At 45.4% G+C, this 26,390-nt stretch overlaps 2 protein-coding genes across 4 annotated transcripts in view; one reads left to right on the forward strand and one right to left on the reverse strand.

The window, feature by feature from the left end:
• On the reverse strand, positions 1 to 13,263 carry SUPT7L (SPT7 like, STAGA complex subunit gamma). Of its 3 annotated transcripts, none has more exons than XM_035111518.2 (5): positions 13,131 to 13,263; positions 8,357 to 8,875; positions 4,257 to 4,581; positions 2,189 to 2,426; positions 1 to 617 (listed from the first exon to the last, which is right to left on the reverse strand). In XM_035111518.2, the coding sequence occupies exons 2-5, from the start codon at positions 8,767 to 8,769 to the stop codon at positions 355 to 357; spliced, it is 1,239 nt and encodes a 412-aa protein (XP_034967409.1). In that variant the 5' UTR covers positions 8,770 to 8,875; positions 13,131 to 13,263; the 3' UTR covers positions 1 to 354. The 3 variants fall into 3 exon arrangements, with proteins under 3 accessions (XP_034967409.1, XP_034967404.1, XP_034967405.1); XM_035111513.2 differs by lacking the exon at positions 13,131 to 13,263 and adding an exon at positions 12,828 to 12,963; XM_035111514.2 differs by lacking the exon at positions 13,131 to 13,263 and adding an exon at positions 12,828 to 12,935 and having other exon boundaries at positions 8,357 to 9,015.
• Positions 12,948 to 26,390, forward strand: part of SLC4A1AP (solute carrier family 4 member 1 adaptor protein) — a 21,035-nt gene continuing 7,592 nt past the window's right edge. Inside the window, exons 1-10 of the mRNA XM_035111511.2 lie at positions 12,948 to 13,547; positions 14,783 to 14,972; positions 16,024 to 16,146; positions 18,269 to 18,329; positions 20,746 to 20,885; positions 21,261 to 21,421; positions 22,705 to 22,774; positions 23,418 to 23,607; positions 24,082 to 24,193; positions 24,711 to 24,948. Coding sequence (XP_034967402.1) covers positions 12,948 to 13,547; positions 14,783 to 14,972; positions 16,024 to 16,146; positions 18,269 to 18,329; positions 20,746 to 20,885; positions 21,261 to 21,421; positions 22,705 to 22,774; positions 23,418 to 23,607; positions 24,082 to 24,193; positions 24,711 to 24,948 — 1,885 coding nt within the window. The remainder of the gene's footprint in view (positions 13,548 to 14,782; positions 14,973 to 16,023; positions 16,147 to 18,268; positions 18,330 to 20,745; positions 20,886 to 21,260; positions 21,422 to 22,704; positions 22,775 to 23,417; positions 23,608 to 24,081; positions 24,194 to 24,710; positions 24,949 to 26,390) is intronic.

Below are 26,390 nucleotides of genomic sequence, written 5' to 3' on the forward strand. Positions count from 1 at the left end.
AAACAAAACAAAACAATTATTGTCACTATTCAGGTTATATCACAAATAAATGCAAGCACCAAACAGCTGTCTTGTCTTGTTTTGTTTTGTTTTGTTTCATTTTTGTTTTTAAAAGACACTAGCTGGATCACAATTTCCCATTAGAATTCACTATGGAACGAACCCAATGTTATTGTACAGTACTGACACGATAAAAAACCAGCTGCCCTTTTCTCCGCATCTGTCATCCAACCTTCTTCTCCCAAACCATCCAATGATACCACAACTGTGTTCAGGCTGAGGCTGCTCAGAGTCCTGTGTGGCTCCTGGTTTCCGATTCAGCAGGTTGTGCTGCCATCGCTTTCAGGCGTAAATTCACATCTTCTTCATCTTCTTCTTGCTGCGTTGGTTAAAGACCGGCGACGATCCCATCAGGCTGTCAGGGGAAGGAGAAGCATAGCTGCTTTCAGAACCGTCTGGGCTCTGCGGCATGCCAGCTTCACTCATGCCCGACATGGGCTCCTCAAACACGTCGCTGCCCAGGACCCCGTGGTGGCCATGGACGTGGCCCTCCTCACTCTCTTGTGGCTCTATTTTCACCGGAAGGTTCCAGAGAGGGGAAGTGTTCACTTCACCACCTAAAAGGCAGTTGGGGGTGGGGTGGGGGGTAGAGAAAGAGAGAGACTTTACTCATCAGGTGAGCAGAAGATACGAAACATAGATATGATGAAAACAAGAGGCCAGGTAGACTAGATGGTCTGCATAAATAACATGTTAAGGAATAGGGAGTTGGCAGATAAAAACTGCTAACACTTTACTCATGAAGTCTTATTTTTATATCAGGATTAGGCAAAGCGTGGCTGGACTGCAAATCCCATCTTCCATTGGCCATGCTGGCTGGGGCTGGTGGGAGTTGGAGCCCCACAACCTCCGGAGGGCCAGGCCTGGTATATAGGGAAGGTTTCAGGGAGAAAGGGAACTAAGTAAAGAGAAGAGTGAACTAATGTACTCAACGGAGGCTGGGCTGCTAATCCTGGAGATGCAGAAACAGAGGACAACCTGTTAAAAAGCCATTTTATCATCCTAAGACAGTGTAGCTTTAATGCGCTCGGCAACAGTACCCACTGGGTGTCTGGTGGGACACGCTTCAGCAACTTGGTGAACAGCCTACGGGGCTTGTAAGGGAAAGAGCAGAATAACAGCATTTTCCATTGATAGATAAGCAACAATCCACCATCAGAGAATCACAAGGCATTTTGTATACTTCTAGAATGTTAGCCTCTTCCCTCAAGCAGTAAAGCACTAACGTTGAACTTTTCAGTGGAATCATTTGCATCCCCAAATGACTTAGGGATCCCTCGCTGCATTTCACATTTGAGGGGCCATACACAAGAGCAATGAGCCCCAGCAGAAGAAACAGACTTGTGTTTTCAAAGCCCAGTCTTCTTCTTATTTTAGAAGTTAAAACAGAGCGGGATATCTAGACTCCTTTAGCTACATATGCAGCTAAGATTAAAGTTAATAGGAGAAAAGACATGGAATGTTTTGAGGGGGTTTAATTGGGTTTCTTAATTGCAGGGCACAATGGATTCACACCAATGAAATTAAGTAGGCTTCACAACCATCAAAGATGAAAAAATATACAGACTATTGCCCTTTGTTTGCTTAGCCTTTAGAATGGATTAACATTCCATTTTCAAACTTTATTTTAACTACTGCTAGAAACTTTATTAAATTTTATTGCAAATTTGAAGGCAGAAGGGTAGGGTCCAGTTCATCTCCAACAGTTCCCTTGATCGTAACAACATGTTTTCCCTAGCTTTATTCACCACTTTTAAAAAATTAAGAGGCTCAATAGACAACCAAAAATGTGAAAAATGATGGAACTTCTAAACTAATATCCAAGTATCTCCCTTCTACCAGCACTATTACAAAGGCACTGCCTTCAAATGAGCCACACTTTGTAGCATTTTCCATTTCAAAACAAGGGACAACACAGCTCTTAGAAGCATCTTGGTTTCTTCTTTGATGAGTCAAGGGTCTACCACAGGCATCCCCAAACTGTGGCCCTCCAGATGTTTTGGCCTACAACTCCCATGATCCCTAGCTAAGAGGACCAGTGGTCAGGGATTATGGGAATTGTAGTCCAAAACATCTGGAGGGCCGAAGTTTGGGGATGCCTGGTCTACCATGCAAAGGAACTATGTACCTGAGGTCTGCGGAGACACTTCTGCTTCCAGGTTGGCTGAGAAGCGCTCACTCTGAGCTCCAAGCACTCCCACAGGCAAAGACTGGTCCCCCGATGCCAGGTCCCCCTCCAGCTCCTCACTCATGGGGAACGTGATGTCACTGACTGGCTCCTCTTTGATCTTCACAGGCTTCATGTCTTCTGCTGCCTTCTCAGGGTTCACAAGCTTCTCATACTCTTCAGAAAGTTGCTTGCTTACCTGTTGGTAACCACATGGCAGAGATAAGAAGGTGTGGTTTGTGACAGAGGTGCTTGGCATCCATCTCCTTCATGACCAGCTCACCCCTACCAAGGCAAGTTGTCTATGATGGAAGATGGAGCCTGGGCTGGGCTATGGTGGAGACAGAAGGCCTTATCTTTCTCCCAGCATGGGCTTGCCCTCATCTACGCTCCTGCCTGACTGGCTTGGATTGTGCCAGAGTGGGGAGGCAATGTGTCTCTGTGCATGGAGTGCTTGGCTGCATCTACACTATACATTCAAAGGAGGCTCACACCTCATGCCACATGCCACTTTAAAAAGTCATGGCTTCCCTCAAAAAATCTACAGAACTGTGGTTTGTTAAGGGTGCCGAGTTGCTCAGAGACCCCTATTCCTGTCAGAGAGCTAAAATACCCAGGCTTCCCTGGGGAAAAGAATTGACTGTTCAAACCAAATGAAAATTGTTGCCCTGTGAGTAGAATAGGTCTCTGAAGAACACTCAGCCCCTTAAAAACAAGCAGATCCCAAAATTCTTTGAGGAATCCCCTTGCAGGAATCACAGCTGAGAGGCAAGGCAAATGTCTTAAGTCTGTGTCCCAGCATTATCTCAGTAGAAAAGAACATGTGAATGGCCATCTTCCACTCTTGGGCTTGCTGATCGGAAGGTCGGCGGTTTGAATCACCACGACGGAGTGAGCTCCCATTGCTCTGTCCCAGCTCCTGCCAACCTAGCAGTTTGAAAGCATACCAGTACAAGTACTGTAGATAAATAGGTACCACTGCGGTGGGAAGGTAAATGGCGTTTCCGTGCGCTCTGGTTTCTGTCGCGGTGTTCTATTGTGCCATGCTGGCCACATGACCCGGAAAGCTGTCTGAGGACAAAGACCGGCTCTCTCGACCTGAAAGTGAGATGAGCGCCGCAACCCCATAGTCACCTTTGACTGGGCTTAACCATCCAGGGGTCCTTTACCTTTACCAGTAATGTAAGAACACCAAGGTCACACCAGAGGGTCACTGGTGCTGACTGGAATGGTAAGGAGCTCCAAAACTGTGACCTTGATGCTCTTACAGTGAGGAAGGAGCCTTGGCCCTGAAGGAGCGTCTCTACCTCCATCATCCAGCCCAGACACCAAGGTCCAGCTCTGAGGACCTTCTGGAGGTTTCCTCACTGTGAGACGTGATGCTACAGGGAACCAGACAGAGGGCTTACTCGGTAGTGGTGCCCACCCCATGGAACGCCCTCCAATCAGATGTCAAACAGATAAACTATTTGACTTTTAGAAGACATCTGAAGGCAGCCCTGTATAGGGAAGTTTTTAATGGTTGAGGTTGTTTGTATTTTTAATATTTTGCTGGGAGCCGCTCAGAGTGGCTGGGGCAACCCAGCCAGATGGGCAGCATATATTATTATTATTATTATTATTATTATTATTATTATTATTATTATTATTACCAATATTGCCATGGCTCCTGCAACCCTGGAGAATTATAGGAAGCAGCTTGCAAGCAGCTGTTATTTTCACTCTCCCACTGGCTTCATAAATCTACACCTCTTTAGGAGGAATCTCTGCAAACAGATATATTGCAATCTGCAGGAACGTCCCCATTTGAGATAAAGCAATGGGAAGCCCCTCCAGGCTAGACATTTTCCCCAACAGAGAGCAATTCTTGCAGGTGTGCAGTGCAATCTATCCCCCAAGCTCCCTGAGCAATGAACAGCTTCGCCTTTCTCGATAGAGGAAACACATTCACGATTTCCCTGTACTATGAGAACCATGGGAATTAGCTCTCTTGCCTTGCTGTGAGCATACTGCTTCCTTCTCTTCTCACCTGCAGCATATAGCTATGATAATCCTTGATCCGGTGCTGCCAGAACTTCTGCAGAGAGAGCACACTGCCAATGCCCACTTCGTGGAAGACCTGCTCCATGACATCCGGGAAAGGGCTTTGCCCAAGCCGGGCTTCTCGGTCCACAGCAAAGCGCAGGAGCTTAGTGAACTTCAGGCAGTATTCGTGGGCGATGTCTGTCAAGGTTTCCAAGACACTCTCGTTGGCACACTCGAAGCCCGCGTGGGCCAAAATGGTGGCAATGGACTGGTAGAGAAGCTGGCGGCAAGAGGTCCAACTCAGCTCAGTCACTGGCTCTCCTTTGCCTCTGAAAGCAGAGAAGGCAGCACCCAAAGGACTTGGTGAAAATGGGACTCCTCCTGCTAGCGTCGCCTGGGACAAACATTTCAAGCATGCTTAACGTTCTAGCTAGCTTGAGACAAAGGAAACTTTTCTCCCCTGAGAAAAAGGGTTTGGTGCTACTTCAAAGTTAGCTTCTTTGAAGTAAATATATAGCAAAGAGAACGCGGCTGCAAATTTCTCACGAGTTCAAAGTAAAATGTTTGCTTTGAGGTACGGTATGTAACTCCTGCAACTTTACCTCAAGGCAACACATTCATATTAATTATAGCGAGGTTCAAAACACCCTACTTTTTAAGGGGATCTACACAGCTTAAGAGTCTAGAGCTGAATTCTTTGTGGCATTTTAATCCATGGATGACTAAATATTTGGAGGGCAAGGGCTGCATTCACCTGTGAGACGCCCTGCATGAGCTGTTTGACAGCAGTGCTACAGCCACCCCACACTCTTACATGCAATCACACACCCACAGACAGCATGCACCAAGCGCACACAGGATACCGAGAAACACACACATACACACACACACAACAACCCACCATGAACACACACCCAGTTCATCAAGTGATCAATTTTATGACTAGGGATGGGGTGATCTGCATCCCCAGCAGGGTGTTGGGATGGGCAGAAGTTTGAACAGTGTTTGCTTTATTATTATTATTATTGTTATTGTTATTATTATTATTATTTGCAACTGCTACCCAAATCACCAGGGTCTTGGGAAGCCAGAAACCAATGTTGTTAGAAGGCCAGATACTCCCCCCAACTTAATCCGGTATTTCTAGACCAAACCCATTAACTATTTATTTATTTTATCTATTTATATAAGTATTTCTGTACTGCTATATCATAAAACAGCAGGGCAGTGCAAAGCAGTAAAGCCTTAAACACCATCAAAACAATACATATAATCATTAAAGTGGCTGGTTTATCCATTTAAACACCAGCAAAGGCCAATCAGGATTTTTTAAAAAAAATCTTCAAAGAAACACCTGAAAGTTAGAAGTGAGGATGCCTGCCAAATCTCTGCAGGAAGACTGAACCACAGCATGGGACCGGCAACACTAAATGCCTGGCTTCTAGTGGAGACCAGCTGGACCTCTGTAACACATGGGACAACTAACAGCGCTCCTCTGGATGATCTCAGCGATCGAGCTGGGATGTAAGGGCTCATGCAGTCCTTAAGGAATCCTGGACCCAAGTTGCTCAAGAGCTTTGTATATCAACACAATAACCTTCAAGATGGCCCAGTATTTATGTATTCCTCCATGTTTCTTACTAATGATTACGATGCCTGGTCCAGATTTTTTGACATTTATGGCGTGGCAGAGGAAGCCTTCCTGCCTGGCTGAAGTCGGGTGTGGACTATTACCTATTCAAGGATTTTTAAAAAATTCTGTACCATGCAAGCTCATGATCTCAAATGAGTTGGGCATCATCCAGGTCTGGCACTAACACATGACATACTGGGGCTCATGGCAGGGCCTACCCATTATAGGGGACAGGAAATATGCTGATGGGAGCTGCATTCCATGCTCCTGAAATAGCCAGTTTCAAAAACCAGTGGGGCTGAGTAATTGGGCACACAGCCCATAATTCCAGATCAGCCCTACCACCATGCCAACAGGACACAGTGCCTGCTGCTAGGGCTTGGGGAAGGTGGTATATGATTGGCATGGACTGGATCCCCCTTGTACTGCCAGCTGAACTGTCCCATCCCACGTAAGTGTATTGGGGGAGTGCTGTAGCTCAGTGGTAAAGCACCTGCTTTGCACGCAGAAGGTCCAAGGTTCAATCCCCGGCATCTCCAGGTAAAGCTGGCACAGAATCCTGCCCAAGACCCTAGAGAGCCACTGCAAAGTCTGGGTAGACCAGGTGCTCCCAAACTGTGGTCCACGGATCACCAGTGGTCCGTGAGCTTCATTCAGATGGTCTGCAACATGTCCATATTCATATTTTTATAGTATTGTTGTTGCTTCTCTTATTTCATGCACTGTATTTTATGGTTTTGCCATTTGAATTCGATGTAAAGCATGTGCTCTACCACCGATCAAGTTTTGGCTGGCTGGGGACATTACTGGATAAGGGAATTCCGCCATCTTCCCACTTTCATCTGGTTCTAAGATGTATAGACTACCCCCCTCAATAGAGTACAGTGACAAATCTGCCAAGCCTTATAAATCAGAGTTCAGGTTAATGAAGTTTCAGGCATCATAAACTGGGTCATTTTCTGTTTTCATCGCTGAACATGACAGGCAGGCTATCTGTCAAATGCCCCCAGCTGAAGTGATGAGAAGTGTTATTTAACATGAGGCAAGGCCTTCCCTTTTCTGAGTAGAGAAATCCTGTGGCCCATTTCCTGTTTAACCAGCATGTTAAGGTAAAAGAATTTGGTGCACCTGGAAGCGGTGGAGGTTCACTCACATAAAATAATGGGCTGAAATGATAGGCCTTTCCAAAGATGAGCAGAATGCTCAACTTAAGAAGGCAAAGGTTGCCTTCTCGCAATTGCCTCAATTTTATGAAACATTACGCCGCTGAGCTGCATTTTCTAACCAGTGAATTACTGCAGAATTCTGTTATATGACCAAAGTGTCCTTCCAGGTAAAATAAAGGTGGATGTTTGTGGATTTCAAGCAAGATTGAATTAGTTACTGATCCTGATAGTGATGAGTGACCTCCAATGATTCAAAGAGAAGGGGAGCCTTTTCTTTATTTCCCTTTTCTGATGTTGGCTCAGCTGTGCGAACTTCCCTCCTAATAACTCTTGAATGCTTCTCTGCATTGTGCCTCCCTTCCTTGACCTTCCAGTGTAAAACAGCAGCAGTTGTCAGCTGGACCTTAACAATCAGCCCTAGTATAAAACTGACAGTCCCTATGAGTGAGTGGTCAACAATAATTTGAGCAAGCCTTGCCTTTAGCATTGCCACTTTGCAGCTCCATCACCAGACAGGGATGGTGAAATCTGAAGACAAAGTACTCCTCCTGCCTGTTCCCCCACCTCACCCCCAACCACCCAGCCAACCACCCTTTCCTTCACATGGGACGTAGCAGTCCTAGAGTCCTGCTTGTTTCTTCATTTAGTGTCATTCATAGGCTGCTACTCCTCCCTAAGGAAATCAGACGAGCATACAGTAAAAAAAAAAAAAGAAAACACACAGAGGCACTAGAAAACAACAGAACTCGTGAGAGTCCAAATAACCATCAGGATTCCAAAGCCTGATTTCCAAGCAAAAGTTTAACTGCCCTCCTGAATGCTGCATATGCAGATTGCCAAGATGGCTTCAAATGGTGGCAGGTCAGGGCACGGCAGTTCAGTGGCAGGTGGCAGGAAATCTTAACCCAACCCTTAATTGCCCATACAGAAAACAACTAAGGCTAGATACTTCTGAATAAATGCCCATGATTATTGTTAATTGTTTAAACCACGATGGGGAATCTGCAGCGTTCCAGATATTTTTTAGCTGCAATTCCCATTACCCATGACCATTGGCATGTGTGCATGATGGGAGGTAGACTCTGACAACATCTGAAGAGTCACAGGCTGGCCATTCCTGGTTTAAAATGTGGAAACACCGAGGGCCTATTCCACTAAGCAGAGGGCTTACTCAGCAGTTTAAAAGAAGAAAATATTGAGCAGTGTAGAACACAATGACAAGAAAGAAACCTCACATTTGTGTGGCTCAAAGCCAAAACCTCACATGGCCGACCACTAACCCCCCAAAGACCCCACATCATGCACCTGTAAAAGTCGCTTTCTGGATCGCTGTGCCGCAACTGAAACGGCATCTTTGGATTCTTGCTGTCGAGAGGAAGCAAGTCATCAGGGAGAGGCGGGGAGCCAGGGCAGGTGGGCAAAGGCTCGCTTTCTTCCATCTTGATGCCCTCCGCTTGCTGCTGGCTCTGACTCTGAGCCAGGGCAATGAGGCTGCGCAGCCGTCGGTTGTGCTGCATCAGCTGGATGGTGTGAATGGTGAGGCTGCATGGCTCCGAGGGGATGTCCAGCATGGTGGTGGGCTTGGGCTTGTTGGCAGAAGGCTGGTGCAGCAGGGGATCCTGGACCTCCACGGTGCGGAACTCTCGCTGGAGCAAATCAAAGGAGCTGCGGTTGGCTTGGCTAGACGAGACGGGGATCTCACCCCAGTAGCGCAGCATCTTGCTTGCTTCTTAGCACGAAAGCTGTTAAGATCACTTAAGGGACTCTCGCCGGAAGAGCAGCTACTCAGCAGGTCCTTTGCAGAAACAGGGTGGACATTTTAACCTGGTTCGAAAGACAGGAAGAAAAATCCAAAGGTGTGTCATCAAACGTTCTCCTTCACCATCCAAAAGCTCAACTGAGTAATAATGCAGCCTTCATCAGACAGCTGAGCAACATCTTCTTGAAGAAGTTATATACATATCCTAGAAAAACAGAAATTGCTGTGAAAGTAGCCTTACAGAGGATCTACCGTGTTTCTCCTAAAATAAGACACGTCTTATATTTATTTTTTCCTCAAAAAAACACACCATGGCTTATTTTCAAGGGATGTCTTATTCGGGAGCTGGATCATAACAGGGAAATGATTTTTTATATGAATTTTACAGATGCTGTACAACAGAAATCACGTTTCTCTCTCTCAGGACTGATTAGCCAGATGCTGCCTGAGATCACAATTGGCTTTACCAAATAGCTGTTAAGTACTTTCCTTTGATGCCCAGATCTCATGGCTACCATAAGGTTTCTACCTTTCAGGACAAAGGCAAGGTGATAATAGGAAGCTGTCTTTATCTATCTCCTTAATCTCCTCTTTCATATGCATAACCTTTGAAGCCTAGGAATGCAAGTTGTCTGGGTCTCTCGGCAAAACGAGAAGGGAGGGGATGTCAGTTTTTAAAAAAACACCCGCGTGTCTGCGAGAGCTCACTACTTTCCTACCGTAGCTGCAGTTTGCCTGCCTCGCTCTCTGTCTCGGCCATCAAGAGGAAATCAACAAGCAACTCATGGCTGGGCACATACCGGTAGAATGGAAGGGGGAAAAGGTGGGGGGAAGCGAGAGGTGGGCTGTGTGTGCGTGTGTGTGTGTGTGTGTGTGTGAGAGAGAGAGAGAGAGAGAGAGAGAGAGAGAGAGAGAGAGAGAGAGAGACGCACAGGGGGAGAGAAAGAGACGCGCACAGGGGGAGAGAAAGAGACGCGCACACAGGGGGAGAGAAAGAGATGCACACGGAGGTAATTCATGAGGCGTCTTTAATCGCTCCTCTTTTCTTCTTCGTGCCTTCCTCTCCTCTCCACTGCAAATGCCACTTTTGTCCTCTTCACCAAGTAGAGCTCACATACGGTAGCACTACGGCTTATTTTCGGGGTATGTCTTATATTTTTTCAACGCATGGAAATCGTGCCATGGCTTATTTTATAGGCATGTCTTATTTTAGGAGAAACACGGTATAGATTCCAATTAACACTAGAGACGGAGTTGGTAGCGAAGGCTGGGATGAGCCCAGGCTCCCCAATACTAGTGTGATATTGTATGAGAACCAAACCATAGCTGAAAAAGCCATGACTCTGGTCACATTTAAAACTCGGGGGGGGGGCTCTAATGGGGTGCCTGCTTTTAACATTAAGAAAGTATTGGGTAAGAAGCCTAAACCTTCTCTACACACTGCTGTTTTAGGCACCCTGGCTTCCCCCACCCACCTATTTTGATAGTAAAACCATACACTCATTGCTTCATGAGATCTGCAAGGTAGACAAGAGAACAAATGTAGCTCACCCATCAAATCTCCTAAAACAAAATAGCTGTCAAATGACTGCAGAAATTGGGAACACGCCTGTTAAAAGCATCGGATTGGGGAAAGGAGTGGCAGGCTAGAAGCTTGGAGGTGGGATTCCCCCCACCCAATTGTCCAAAATGCTGAGCTGAGTTTCCCCAAGACACTGAGGTGCTTGCAGGATGGAGAGGAGGAGAAAAGAAAGAGGATTACACAAGCAGCAGCTTCCAAATCCATTGTGCAAATTAAATACTGCAAATCTCTTGTTTCTCAAAGGAGTGAAAATTGGATTCAGGTTACACCATCCATGGCTCACAGAGTAAAAAAAAAAAACCTCAATTGATATGACTGTAGATTTTATTTATTCATGCTCTATGTAAACTATTCAGTTCAAGACAGCACCAAGATTAAGTCCCACCAACAGCTTGTGTTATTTAGGTTAAGGCAGAAAAGATCAGAAGACGAATTTGATTGTGTGTAAATCATTCATTTGGTGTAGTTACTGAGTCCCTTTGCCAATTCCCCTTACAGGTTTTTTTTTTTTTGCCATACCCTGTGGTTTCCTGGCCAAACACATTGCAAAGCGGCTTCCAGTTCAATGCTGTGCACACTTCCCTGCATGTAAGCCCCAATGGAACACAGTAGGACTTACATCTGAATTACAATGCATAGGATTTCACTGTTAAGCTATCATACAGAGGTTGGTATCAAACAGCTCAAATAAGGCAGAAGTAACTTCTAAGAATAAGGGTTGTCTTTAAGATTTGAAAGTAGTTTTTGTGGATAACTGCAGGATTCTATTGATTCAATTCCGTCAAAGCAAACTTCCAATCTCCTGCATATCCAAATAGGGCTGAGGGAGACTCCTGCCTGAAACCCTGAAAAACCAAAGCCAATACAATACTGAATTGGCTGGACCAATGGTCAGACTCGGCATAAGCCAGCTTTGTGATTTGTGAGCACAGATACAATAGGGAGGTTTTTCCATTTCCTCCCTCCTTGCAGAGAAACATTTGGTCAGTTTGGGAGAGTCAAAATGGTTTCAGGACTCAGACATGTGGTTTATGTACGTGTTTGCCTTGTACATTTAATTTATATATTTGAGACCTTAAAACTCTTATAACATGCTCATTACCATTTTTTAGATTTCCAAATGTGTCCCCAGGCCCCAAAATGGTGGGGACCCCTGGTTTAGATTGTTTGCTTGGGGAACACCAGACAAAAGGAGTAGGTGGGGGCACAGATTCTCCTCACTGGCACATTTACATTTGAAAATGTTGCAGCAGGGTGTTTCTTTATTCGGATACATATGTGCCAGGTGGCGCTGTGGTTAAACCACTGAGCCTAGGGCTTGCTGATCAGAAGGTCGGCGGTTTGAATCCCTGTGACGGGGTGAGCTCCCGTTGCTTGGTCCCAGCTCCTGCCAACCTAGCAGTTCGAAAGCACATCAAAATGCAAGTAGATAAATAGGAACCGCTACAGCGGAAAGGTAAATGGCGTTTCCATGTGCTGCTCTGGTTTGCCAGAAGTGGCTTTGTCATGCTGGCCACATGACCTGGAAGTTATATGCCGGCTCCCTCGGCCAATAATGCGAGATAAGCGCGCAACCCCAGTCGGTCACGGCTGGACCTAATGGTCATGGGTTCCTTTACCTTTTTATGTGCTAAAGGCAAGTCCTTTGAAGAACAGCTTCACATATGAGAGCCGATAAGTAGGTATCTGCACACTGCAAGTATTCACCGTGTCCCTGTATTGCAAAAGTTGTGTCCTCATTTTAGTGACAGCTGAACACATACTAAAAGAGGCTCAGAGGGAAAGTGGGCTGACTTTCTAGTATAGAGGCAGGCTGCAAGAACGTTGAGGGTTCAAACAAAATCAACAACACGTGCAAAGTGAAGCAAACCTGCCCCATGTTGGGAGTTACTCCAGGTGAAAAGGAGAGATAGTTTGAGCGTGCCCAATAAATTTCCATGCAGGTAAAGGGTGCACAGGTTTCCTGTACAGACACACAGAGAGACACACACACGGTCTTGCAAAGGTAGCCAGGAAAGCCTTCTGCCCCCTTCTCAGTCTCTCGGATGACCACCCTCCAAATCATAGAACCGCAGAGTTGGAAGGGGTCCTCACGGAGGGGCCATCTAGTCTGACCCCCTACCATGCAAGGAAACGGGTTTGACCGGGATGCCCACCACCAGGAGCCCTCCGCAAGAGCAGAAAGGAGCCCTGTTGAATCAAGTCAAAGGCCAGCGGCGAGCCGGATTCCCCCGAGGGTAGCCCACAAGGGCGACCTGAGTGAGGCGGCGGCGGCGCTCTCTCCCAGCAGCTGGCATCCAGAGGCTTCCAACTCTCCATTCTTCTCTCCCCCTCGCTTGTAATAATAAAAATGCCACGTGGCTTTCCAGACTTTAGGTAGCAGAGCGCGCGCGCGCAGGCACACACGTGAACATACCAACTCGGGACCCACTTACCCCCGCGGGAGGGCGCGTGCAAAGGCCCGAGCCCTCGAAGACGGTGACTCCCTTCCCGGAACCAAAGTGCCAGGGCGGTGGTTTCCGAGGGGGGACGGTTTGAGAACCGGACGCGCTAAAATGGCGGATCCCGCGAAGGAGAGCTGCGAAGGAATGGGGGATTTCAAGAAGCCGACTCTGCCGCCTCCGTTGCCGCCGCCGCCGCCTCAAACTGGGGCAGAAGACCCCAAGAAGGCGGCGGTTCCCAAACCCCCGCGAGGCCCCGCTCCTCGCCCTTGCCCCCCTCCAGACCTCCCGCAGTACCAGGAGCCTCCGTGGGGAGGATGCCCTGCCGAGGAAGAGGAGGCCTCGTCCGGCTACAGCCTGGAGATGGTGAAAGGCGGCTCCGTGCTGGAAAGCGTCCGCTTGGCAGGCCGCAGCTGGCTGCTGGTGGGCCGCGCGCCGGGCTGCGACCTCTCCCTGGCTCACCCGTGTGTGTCCCGCCACCACGCCGTGCTCCAGCGGCGCCCGCCTCCCGCCGGGGATGAGGAGGAGGAGCGAGCCCAGGTCGGGGAGGAAGGGGAAGAGCAGGGCCCCGAGCCCGGACTCTACGTCTACGACCTGGACAGCGCGCACGGCACCTTCCTCAACAAAGCTCGGATCCCGCCACGCACCTACTGCCGGGTTCGGGTGGGCCACGTCCTGCGCTTCGGGGGCAGCAGCCGCCTCTTCGTCTTGCAGGTACAGTATAGAGAAGGTAGCGCCCCCTACGCCCACCCGTACCTTTGGGCGCTCAGTCAAGGTGTGCAGCTTCCTGTACTGGCCAAGGGGGCGCCTGCGGTGCAATCCTACGCATGTTTACCGGGAAAACTTAGAATTGTAGAACTGGAAGGGACCACGAGGGTCATCCAGTCCAACCCCATCTTTTGCCCAACATGGGGCTCGGACCCACAACCCTGAGATTCAGAGTCCCATGCTCTACCAACTGAGTCTGCAGCCTTTCATAAGGGAAAGTGAGGGCTGATTTAAGATGCTATGAGCACCTTCAAGCAGGGCATCCAACACCTAATTCCTGCCAGTCATCTTAAGGGAAAGAATGGCTGGTGGGGCACCTTCAGACATGAACAAGTAACACACACACACACACACCTCAGCTCGCTATGGCAAGCAGAATTATTGAAAGCTGGATATAACATAACAAATCTGACCAACTAACACAGAAAATAGGAGTCTCTATATAGATCAAATGTATTTGCTGTTTTAGTTTGTATTTGCAATTGAAGTTGTTTTTAAGGTGTAATTCTTGTTTTATCACTTGCTGTTTGCCACCCTGGGCTCATTTTGGACGAAGGGCAAGATATAAATTTAAAAATTGAACAAGTGGCATGCTGTTCATTGTCTATTATCCTGTAACAGGTAATGATGCTGAATTGCACTTACAGATGGCCCAATTCAAAGTGATGCTTTTGACATATAAAACCTTAAATGGCTCAGGACCACAATACCTCAAGGACCACCTCTCCCCATATGAACCAACCCAAACCTATGATAATCATTGGAGGCCCTTCTTTGTGTGCCTCCTCCATGAGAGGTCTGGAGGGTGGCAACATGAGAATGGGCTTTTTCTCTGTGGTTCCCCTTATGTGAAATGCTCTCCCCAGGGAGACTCACATTTTCTAGCTATTTCACCTCATGGTGTAGAAATGTTCTTGATTTTTCATTTTAGCAGAGGGAGAGGCTCTCTGTTTCACAGAATCCAATTTAATGAGGAATTAAGAATCTACCTAGCAGCTCATTTATACATATTTACCATTCTGTAATAGTTAAGAAACTTGAACTTTTAACAAATTCACATTTGTTAGAGAGTAAATCCCACTGAACTCAATGGGACTTATTTCTGGTAAATAAACTAAGGTTGTAGCTATCATCACTTTTTAACTGGCATTCAATTTTGTATGTTGTAACTTAATCTGCAGGGCCCAGAGGAGGATCAAGAACCGGAATCAGAGCTGACTGTAACCCAGTTGAAAGAACTCCGTAAGCAGCAGCAGGCCAAGTTAGAGAAGACCATGCTGGGCGATGATTCTGATGAAGATCAAAAGGAAAAGGGTGAACATAGAAATGAAAATAATCGGAGTACTGATTTCACTTGTTCCTGGGGACTGGGTAAGTTACAGTATATTGCTGGTAGACTCTTAACACTTACCTATGCTTCATCTTCCACCACTGAAACTTGTGTGGTGTTAGTTCATGGAACTTGTTTCTGTCTTCTGTTTTCATTGCAATAAAATTATATGTGAATTCCATGAAATCCCTGAGGACTGGGATTATTTCCTACCAAAAAGGCTGTTCAAAGGCATTGTATATGTGGCTTTCTTCCACCTGTAGGTATCTGGGCAAGGTTTATCTTTGCCACACACCTAGATCATAAAATGAGGCTGTATTTTATTCTCTTCTATATTTACCTTTTAATGAGGGTGAAAGAGGAGAGCGCAAAATATGGTCTGAAGCTCAACATCAAAAAAACTAAAAACATGGCCACTGGTCCCATCACCTCCTGGCAAACAGAAGGGTAAGAAATGGAGGCAGTGAGAGATTTTACTTTCTTGGGTTCCATGATCACTGCAGATGGTGACAGCAGTCAGGAAATTAAAAGACGCCTGCTTCTTGGGAGAAAAGCAATGACAAACCTAGACAGCATCTTAAAAAGCAGAGAAATCACCTTGCCGACAAAGGTCCGTATAGTTAAAGCTATGGTTTTCCCAGTAGTGATGTATGGAAGTGAGAGCTGGACCATAAAGAAGGCTGATCGCTTTTGAATTATGGTGCTGGAGGAGACTCTTGAGAGTCCCATGGACTGCAAGAAGATCAAACCTATCCATTCTTAAGGAAATCAGCCCTGAGTGCTCACTGGAAGGACAGATCCTGAAGCGGAGGCTCCAATACTTTGGCCACCTCATGAGAAGAGAAGACTCCCTGGAAAAGACCCTGATGTTGGGAAAGATTGGGGGCACAAGGAGAAGGGGACGAAAGAGGACGAGATGGTTGGACAGTGTTCTCGACGCTACGAACATGAGTTTGACCAAACTGCGGGAGGCAGTACAAGACAGGAGTGCCTGGCGTGCTCTGGTCCATGGGGTCACGAAGAGTCGGGCACGACTAAACAACAACAGCATATCTACTCTCATTTATAAATTTATTTGTGTTTGTTTTTCAGGAGAAGATGCAGAGGAAGAGGAGGGTGAAGAAAACCCCATCGCCATCGAGTTTCAGGAGGATCAAGAAGCCTTTTATTTGAAAGATCCCAAGAAGGCATTGCAAGGGTTTTTTGACAGAGAAGGTATGTGTGTTATCTGTCATGCTTGAGCAGAGCCACTCAAGAAGTTAGTGTGTATACATATAATGCACTGCTTTTAGCATAAAAGCCCTCAAAACAGCGCTCAACAAAACCATTGAAGTCACAACATATAGAAGAAATACTGTACTTCAGATAAAGAAATAAGGGAGTAAGTAATTTCTGAGTGATCCGAAGGGGCAAGCAGGTGGTCCTTTAAATACCCTCGCCCCAGACCAGCAGTTTAAATTGGTCCTAGAAATAAATGGGGAGCCAATGTAGATAGGCCAGTTGTGGTGTAAAATACTTCAAATGAGAGGCCCCAGTCAGCAGCCTGGCTATGACCTTCTACAGCAGCTGCAGTTTCCAGGCACTCTTCAAAGGCAGGCTACCCTGAACATGTTGCAGTAGTCTGATTAGAATACAACTAAGTCATTTGATGGTGGTAAGATCTGTATTTTCAAGTAAAGGTCACAGCTGGTTCACAGGTCAAAAGCTGTACAAAGATGGCCCTGTCCACCGCTGCCACCTGACCAACCAGGAATAAGACTGGGACCCAAACTGCTAATCTGATTCTTCAGAGGGAGAACTACACTCCCCCAAACAGCATTCCTACTGTCTGAAAGTACTTTTGTCTCAATTTGTTTGCCCAGTCAGTTACATATCCTAGACTCCGGTTCAGGTGTTCAGATGTTCCATTTCCTCTGGAATCAGATGGAGCTATAAGCCCCATTATATGTTCCTCACCTGCAGCTGTGGGCCCATCCCTCCGGACCTGCCTTTGCCAACACAAAGTTCCTGCCATCTGCACATTAGCATGGACATTTGAAGTAGAGAAGCCTTTTGCCAAATCCCTCTCTGCATCCAAGAACCATGCACAACCCAGGGTTCAGGGTAGGCTATGCATATAGAGGTCTACAACCAAAGGGGTCCCGCTCTCAAATGTCCATGCTTGGATGGCAGGAGTTATGCCACAGGCAAAGCAGTACAGACCTTTAGGCATTAAATTCGAGAGGGGGGAGGGCTGGCACACTCACTCCTGCACCCTCTACAGTCCCCCCCCACACACACACACACCCATGTTCAGCTGAACACCTGAATAGAGCTTTACTGTGCTTCTTGATCTTTTAACATCTTATGTGTTGCTTACAGTCCTCCTGCTTTCTGCAGGAGAAATAAGAAAAGAAACAGATTGGACAGATCTGTATGTTATATCCTGGTTTAACTTCAAAGTATTAGTCCCTCCATGGCAATTCTGCCCTTTGGGTTTTTCCACATACACCTTTGTAACCTAGAGCGGTACTAGAAACAAATTAAAGTGATCAGCCTATTGTGTTTAAGAACTTCGGAGTGCAGAAGTTGGCTGCAGTCCCAAACAAACTTACTAGGAATAAGCCCCATGGAACACAGTGGAACTTGTTTCTGAGTAAAAATGATTGTATTGTGCTGGCAATTTGGTTTTAGACTGAGCATGGGATATTATACTTTAATGAAATTCTACTTATTCTATGAGCTACTGCAGCTCATAAAAAATTGTGAGTGCCAATTCATCTTCAGCATTGGTGGGGAGACCACTAATTTCCAACATTTAAATTACTTTGTCAGCTTAAGCTCCTTTATGGAAACGAAGCTTAACTGCAGCATTATCTTTGATCTGTACAAAGAAATGTCTGAGAAGTTTGTTAAAGCTTTGATCTAGCAGTGATACATTCACCAGTCTAGATTTCTCTAAATGTGTCTGACTATAAATGTGTCTGAACCACTTACAGATGCAGGAATGTCTGTGGAGTTAGGGTGATGGATCATTTTAAGACCTTATTGCTAATTGATAAATGAATCAATATTAAATATAGCATTGCCTTAGGAAGGATTTTTACAGATACTGTGCAGTTAAATTTTAATCCATGTAATTAAACTGCACCAATTGCTGAAATAACAATGATTCCAAATACTTAGCCAGTTAATAGTTTAATGCTGTTACCATTCATAAAAATTAAAATAATTTACAAAGTAGTAAAGAGCAAGAATTTTGGTTAAATGTAATTCAGGTTATCCATTTCACTACAAAACAAAGCCGTTGATAATGTATGAAAGTAAATCAGCTCCTCTCCCTCTCTTTTCTTCCTAGGTGAAGAGTTAGAGTATGAATTTGATGCACAAGGAACTGGCACTTGGCTCTGTAGGGTGAAGTATGTATGTATTCTATGCAATAATTTTGTATAGTTATGTCTTTCTGTAAGTCAGAGAGACAGAGAAAGCTGTTAAGTCTTGTACATCTAGAATTGGTTAAGAGCAGTTAAATGTAAATGTAAGAATATTGGGCCTGGAAAGGTGTTAGTTTAATCTCTGGTTTGCTAGTAAAACTGACTGTGTCACAAAATGATGCATGTCTAAAAAGTGCATCACCAACAGGAAGAGTTTGGAAAGCTCTGGTCTGCACTGTATTCTTGTCAAACAATGAGTGATGTCCAACATCAGTCATACTCAGAGTAGACCTATGGATTTAAGTGACTTAACTCAATGGATCTACTCTATGACTAATGTTGGAGGTTGCCAAATGGCTGTTGATTACAATGGCTCTTGGGTTGTCTCTGTACTGAGTGTGCTAGAATGGGGGAAATAACTCTGAAAGAAGGGAGTGCTTTGTCTTTCAAATAAGCCTAGAAGGCATTTGTCATACTATTTTCACTAAAATATTTGACTGTGGTGATAGAGTTCAGGTGTCAACCCCACGAATACTAAAATGCCTTTTTTTTTCAAAGGTTCACTTGGTTGTATTGGGAAACAAGGATGGCAATAGTCACACAAGGGGTGGTTGAAGAGGTCCGGGCCCTCAATTGGAGTACTCTTTCCAGTTCTGTGCACTATACTTAGAAAGGATGCAGGCAAATTGCAAAGTGTTCAAAGCAGGGCAGCAAAGGTGGTCAGTGGTGTGGAAAACGGATCCAATAAGAAAGGTGGATGGGGAAACCCAGCTATATATTACTACTACTACTACTACTACTACTACTACTACTATAACTGGGTATTATTATCCTAGAAAAAAGAATCCTGAAAAGGGGCATGATAGCACTTGTCAAATCTTCAATGGGCTGTCACAAAAAGAGGCCAAAAACTTGTTCTGCTACCTGGGATGGCAGGACCAGATCTGATGGCCAAGCCTCAGGAGGGTAGATTTTAGTTAAATTGTGAGAGATAATTGTAAGCGCAAGTCAAGAATACAGTCATACCTTGGTTTTCGAACAGCTTAGTTCTCAAACGTTTTGGCTCCCAAACGCTGCAAACCTGGAAGTGACTGTGCTTCCGCGGCTTCCGATTGGCTGCAGGAGCTTCCTGCAGCCAATCAGAAGCCACGCTTTGGTTTCCGAACATTTTGGAAGTCGAATGGACTTCCGAAACGGATTCTGTTTGACTTCCAAGGTACGACTGTAATGCCATTTACGTAAAGGTGTGGTAGGTTCCGACTTCCTAGAGGTCTTCAAGTTATACGAGAGTAGATTTCAAGGTGAATATGAAGAAAAGCTCCTTAATAAAAATAGCAGTTTAGGTGATGGAAACAAGGTGATGGGGCTTAAACTCACTGCAGGTTTCCAGAAAGAGGCTGAGCAGCCAGCTCTGGATTTCCTGTATTGAAAAGTGAGTTGGACTAGCTGATGTACAAGGCCCAGGCCCCTTCTATGATTCTTTATTTATGGGACTTGATAAGGTTATGTGGCTTTCACCTTATGAAAGCAACATGCTTCAAATAGCTGGGAAGATTGCTGTCTTTTAGAAAACTGTTTAAAGGATGAAACTGAGAGGTGACTGGGAGTGGCCGCCTGGACCATATATTTTCACAATTCAAAGTGTTGGTGCTGACGATTAAAGCCCTAATGGCTCACCCAGTATACCTGAAGGAGTGTCTGTACCCCCATTGTTCAGCCTGAACACTGGGGTCCTCGTATGAGGGTCTTCTGCTGGTTCCCTCACTGCAAGAAGCGAAGTTACAGGGAACCAGGCAGAGGGCCTTCTCGGTAGTGGCAAGTAGAAGTGGAATGCCCTCCCTTCAGATGTCAAGGAGATGAAGAACTACCTAACTTTTAGAATAAATCTGAAGGCAGCCCTGTATCAGGAAGTTTTTAATATTTGATATTTTATTATGTTTTGGTATAAATAATAAAATTATTATTGTTACTATTATTAAGGAAAAGAGATGAGGCAATGAGATTTCAGTTGAGATTAATAGAAATTATTACCTATTATTTTCCCGCGAGTGCTTAGTTGATTATATGGTCTATATCCTATTTTACTATGGGAAGGTCCCTACTGCAACCTGTGTGCTTGGCCTTCTCAAGCTGAAAGTTTAAGGACTAAAGCACTGAAACAGAATGCGTCCAACTTTCAAAAATTCTCCCTCCAGATTGAGACATAATAGGTGGTCGTGGGTGGAACCCCACCTCCAACTCTGATTCTAAATCTTGTATATTAATGTTGAGATGTTTTATAACCAAAGAGGCCAAGGTTATTTGAAAGAACAGTTCTGAGTAGTACACAAGCTGACACTGAGCAGACATGTCAGGCCATTTGTTGATCTTTCTTTGAATTATAACCTTCTGAATTCAATAGGCTGCCTATAGATGATGCTTCGGGGAAGCAACTTGTGGCAGAGGCTATTCATACAGGGAAGAAAAAGGAAGCAATGATCCAGTGTTCATTGGAAGCCTGCAGGATACTGGATGCTAGGGGTGTGCTGCGGCAAGAGGCAGGTAGGTGGACTAGCCAGAGGCTCTGGCCATGCAGAATTCTTTTTGGAAATAGTCTTATTGACAAGAGCTTTGAAGGAATTTACATCTGTAAAATGTGGTGTAGCCCTAAGCATTTTTATCATATTAGCTTATTATACCTCTTATTACCATGCTTGTATCTTGCTCACCTACAAGGATTGCTGGCATGCCACTGTTTGCATTTTATTTTCACAACTATTGGATGTGGTAACTTCACCTCTTTATGTCCATTTGCATACTTGCATGTTTTTTGAAATGTGCAGTAGACCAGCTGTCACTAAATCAGAAGTACAGGTGCGTAACTGGCTTCAAGCTTCTCCAGTTTTCTTCATGTATTTTTGTCTTCATTCTTCTTAGTATCCCGAAAAAGAAAAGCGAAGAATTGGGAAGAGGAAGACTTTTACGACAGTGATGATGACACATTCCTTGATCGGACAGGAGTGATTGAACAGAAACGTCTGAGCAGAATGAAGAAAGCAGGAAAGATCGATGAGAAGCCAGAAACCTTTGATTCATTGGTAGGAACAACTTCAGCCAGGGATTCGTGCTAGTTAGTCAAAATTTGTGCCTTCTGCTGACCCTGTCCCTCCAGGCCAAGATATGGGGTATTGACTGATGTTACTGTTGAGTTTTGGAGGTTCGCTGAGCGTCTTCAGGGTCCAGAACAACTGCAGGGGCAAGCTTCCCCCCTCCACCTCAATTCTGAGCTGGTGGCAGGGAAGGTGCAGCTGAGAAACAGAGGGTCATCTTGCTGTTTCTCTAATATCTCTTAAATCCCAGTGGAAGGCCACCTAGACTCCCCACCTGAGAAGAGAAGATCTCATGCAGAGGCTTGGAAGACACCTTTTTGCTTTCTGATTCTTTCCAAAGTCTAATAGATTCCTCAGCATTTTCTCAGGCTCAGGAGAAGGGATTGTAGCCAACTCGACCACTGTTCATGCGGAATGACTTACTTGAGCACAATGGCATTTCACCTCTCCCCTGCACTTACCTCAGATCTGCTCCAAAGGATTGGGGGAATCCCCAGTGCAAATTTGGAGGAGTGCAGATTTGGAAGAGTCCCATTGCACTTTCAGAAATTGTCTGGTGTGCACAGTGATTTAGTTGGATAGAACCCAGAGTATCTTGCCAGAATTTTAAAAATGCTGTCACCTGAATTAAGCTCTCATATAATCATTCCTAAGAGTGCTGCTGCAGAGGAATATAAACCACTTTCCACTATCAATTTGTCTGGTATCAAATTTCAGAGGGGTAGCCATGTTGGCATGTTCATTTGTCCAGAAAGAATCATTTTTTTGGTCTTCTAAACTGAAGTAGCACATCAGGGGAAAAACTTTATTCAGTGTGGCAAAAAAAAACCCTTAATAACAAGCCAGTGGCGGTTATTTAAAATGTTTTCATACCACTGTTTAGCCAAGGATTTCTAGGCATTTTACATAAGTTCGTTCTCTCTCTCTCTCACTCACTCACTCACTCACACACACAGACATCAATTGCAGGTGGAAAAGTGACAGATAAAAAGCAAAGTTAAAAGACTTGAGTTAAAAATTTCAAGATACTTGAAATGCCTGGTTAAATTTATTTTAAAGGTTTTGCCTGACTTCCATAAGACAAGTTGGCAGCTGGGTCAACCTCCCTTGGGAGAGCATTCCACAATTGGGTTGTTGCTACACTTCTTTGTATTTCTAGGCTTTTCACTTTGCCAGCAGTTTGGAACACAAAACGTTGCTACATTTTTATTTTAAAGTTTTGTAAAGCTATTACAGATGTACATAACTTTTCAATTTCTCTCTCTTTGTAGAGTGCAAAATTAGCCGCAACTGAAAGAGAGCTCTCTGAGATAGCAGAGAAGCTGAAATCTTCAAAGACAAGTAAGGCCACATACTTTATTCAAATTTTGGGGTTGTCTGCATGGGAATAAGGCATAATTAATTAATTAGTAAAATTAATTAATTAGTAAAATTAAGGGTATTTTGTTTCTGTCTTCCACAAATGAAAGATTAAGCCAAGTGTAACAGCATGATTAAAATTATTTAAAATGCCTAATACTTGCCTTTCTAAAGAAGCTGATCAAGTTAAAACTCTCAAATTCAGTTCTGTGGAAAGCATGTTACATTTAGTGGAAGGAAAACAAATTTCATTCTGGGATAAGGAGCTTCAATATGGGCAAGTGATAACACACTTTTGGCATAACCTTCAACTTCCTTCTTGCAAGTCCTTTTCCGATCAGCAGCCCTAGAGAAGTCCTTGAAGGTTAGTTATACATGCCTAGGAGTATGCCAAAGGAACCAACTGGAGTCAATACTAAGTCAATTTTTGCACAGATAAACCCTTCATTTCCCCAAAAAACAGTTACTAGAGCAAAGAATTCGAGCACATCTGTAGTCTTAATTGTATTCTTCTCAGAAAGTTGTATTGGGCATCTGTTCCGTGCCGGCTACTAAAATTTGGGACCACTTCTACTCATAACTGTATTGGGATGGCATGATTTTTCTATATTTGTATTTCCTTTAGCACAATCGCATTCATCAGCGCAAGATTCTTTGGACGAATTCATGACGGAAATAAAATCAGGATGTGCTTTAGACAGTGTGGCACGGAGAAAGCTTCATTTGCGGACTTTTGAACTGAGGAAAGAGCAGCAGCGATTGAAAGGATTGATTAAAATTGTTACACCAGCTTCATTGCCGGAGTTGAAATCCCAGTGAGTCTTCATTTTATGGAGTGGTAATCATTTTATATTTTCCTTGTTGAGCTATAGTTGAGCTATAGTTCTCTGATGACTACCCAAATGTACATGCAGAGGAGTATGGAGATGGTGGAAGGCAGGTTTTGGCACTGATTGCCAAGTCTATTTTGAGCATTAATTGTGATTAATGGCAGTGCCAACACATAACCTTCAGGCCCCATGGATAACACCAGGGGAGAAAGGAATTCTTGTTTGAGAAGGGAGCCTGCAATGTCCCTGTCCCTGATGGGCTTCATTGTCTCTGCACAAGCCCAGGGCCACACTGTGAGGTTTGCAATGAGAAGGAACTTTTTAATGTGGAATCTCCACGAGAGAGAGAGAGAGAGAGCGCACAAAGCAATAGTTCTAGTGCTGGTCCTTCAGAATTCGATACTAAAGCTGTGTGTGTGCTACTTATTCTCTTCCCCTCCCTTCCCAAATGTTCTGTAGGCTTGGGAATCAAGATCCGGAAACTCAAAACAAACCCAAAAAGCTGACTTTACCCATGTTTGGTGCCATGAAAGGAGGAAGCAAGTTCAGACTGAAAACTGGTACTGTGGGGGTAAGTAAAGAAAGCAAAAGCTATGGGTTGTATCAAAACATGTCATTCAGCTGACAGTAAGGCTTCTTAGCAGAATGGGAAGGGAAGCCATTTTTGACCATGTCCTATCTCCCCTGCTGGCCCCCAACACTTTGGAGTGTTGCGAGCAGGGAAGGGGGAAGGGGAAGGGTAAATAGCTGAATATTGCTTCCCTCCCCATTTTACTGATTTATTTATTTTGTCTAGTCAAAGCCATTGCAAAAGATAGGCTCTATTTAGAAGTTGGATCCATTAGGATGGGCATTCAAAGATAGCTGGATTACATCACTTCCTGTGGGCACTAGGAGGAACTCTTGTAGAAACAGTTAAACTTTGGGCTTGCTTTAGTGAGACTGTTTATGTTTCTACAAATCTCGGGAAGTACTTAATAACTGCTGTTCAAAGGCACATTGCCTCATAGCATGGCATATTCTGTTCCATACATCAACGGCAGAAGATATAACAACTACGTTCACGGCAATTTTTGTTTGCCCCACAGAGGTTGCCTGTCAAGCGTCCAGATATACCTGTAAACCTATTAAAGATGAAAGATGAGGGGCCAGAGGAGGAGGAAGAAGAGGAGGAGGAGGAGGAAGAAGAAGAAGATATGAAGGCTGTAAATCAAGGAACACAAAACCCAGTGATGCGGATACCAGCACAAGAAACAGTTAGGCAGCATAAACACTCTACCAGTTCTTATGATTGCAGCAGCGAGGACATGGAATTTGTTCATGGTGGTTAGTCCAGTTCTGTTTCCTCTTCATTTTGACTATTTTGAGGCTCTTAAATGTAGTAGTGGGGACTGTTGGAATGCTTGATACCATATGTACTCCTGCTGACAACAGTCAGGTTCAGTTAGGTTCATTTCCTTAAGTGCCTCTGAAAACCCTGCCTTGAATTCTTTTGAAAATATGGACGTCAAGAGCTTGGTATAGAGGTGCACATGGATGGGAGAAATTTCTTCCCTTGGGCTAAATTGTCTTAAGGTCTTGTCTTGGGATAAATTGTTCTAGAGAACCTGTGGGACGCTGCTGTCTTGGAGAGAGGAGTGTTGGGTGCAGGTCTTTTGGACCAGCTCCCTTCCTTCTCAGCTGGCCAGCAGCTAGCATTTGTATGCTAACCACTGATTTTGGGTCTGTGCCCTGTGACTTGCACCTAGTGCACATACCGTGTTTCCCCTTTTTTAAGACACCGTCTTATAACTTTTTTTCCTCAAAAAAACACACGGTGGCTTATTTTCAGGGGGTGTCTTTTTTTTTAAGTGCTGGTACAACTGGGTCCCACTGGCTCAGGACACTCGGTGCTCTCTTCCGCGCACATTATAAACACCACACTCTAGCCTACTGTGCTATCCAGGTTTTACTGTCAACCAGGCTGGCAGCAGCTCTCCAGAATTTCAAACTTGGGGGTACCTGGGGGTTAAACCTGGGATCCTTCTGCTCCCCGGGCTCTCTCACGCCGGCCGAGGAATGAGGAGGGAGGCCGTGACCCGTCCCGCTCTGAGATGCTTGTGAGGGAAGCGCGAGGGGGACGAGGCTTGGGCCCATGCCCCTGGCGCGCGCGCGCGGCTGAATGACGAGCCGAAGCGGAACCTTTTCTCTGTGGGGGGGGGGGGGAAGACGCGCGCGCGCAAACACACACACACACACTGAGAGAGAGACACGTACAGGGAGAGAAAGAAAGAGACGCGCACACACACACACACACACACAGAGAGACGCACGGGGGAGAGAGAGAAAGAGACGCGCGCACGCACACAGAGAGAGAGACGGACGCACGGGGAGAGAAAGAAAGAGACGCGCGCACACAGAGAGAGAGACGCACGGGGAGAGAGAGAAAGAGACGCGCACAAACACACACACAGAGAGAGACGGACGCACGGGGAGAGAAAGAAAGAGACGCGCACAAACACACACACAGAGAGACGCACGGGGGGGAGAGAGAGAGACGCGCGCGCACACACACACACACGCACACACACACAGAGACGGACGCACAGGAAGAGAAAGAAAGAGACGCGCGCACACAGAGAGAGAGACGCACGGGGGTGAGAGAGAAAGAGACGCGCGCACACACACACACAGAGAGAGACGGACGCACAGGGAGAGAAAGAAAGAGACACGCGCGCACACACACACACAGAGAGACGCACGGGGGAGAGAGAGAAAGAGACGCGCGC

This window comes from Zootoca vivipara, chromosome 3, assembly GCF_963506605.1.
Source record: "Zootoca vivipara chromosome 3, rZooViv1.1, whole genome shotgun sequence".
NCBI classification, from domain to species: Eukaryota; Metazoa; Chordata; class Lepidosauria; order Squamata; family Lacertidae; genus Zootoca; species Zootoca vivipara.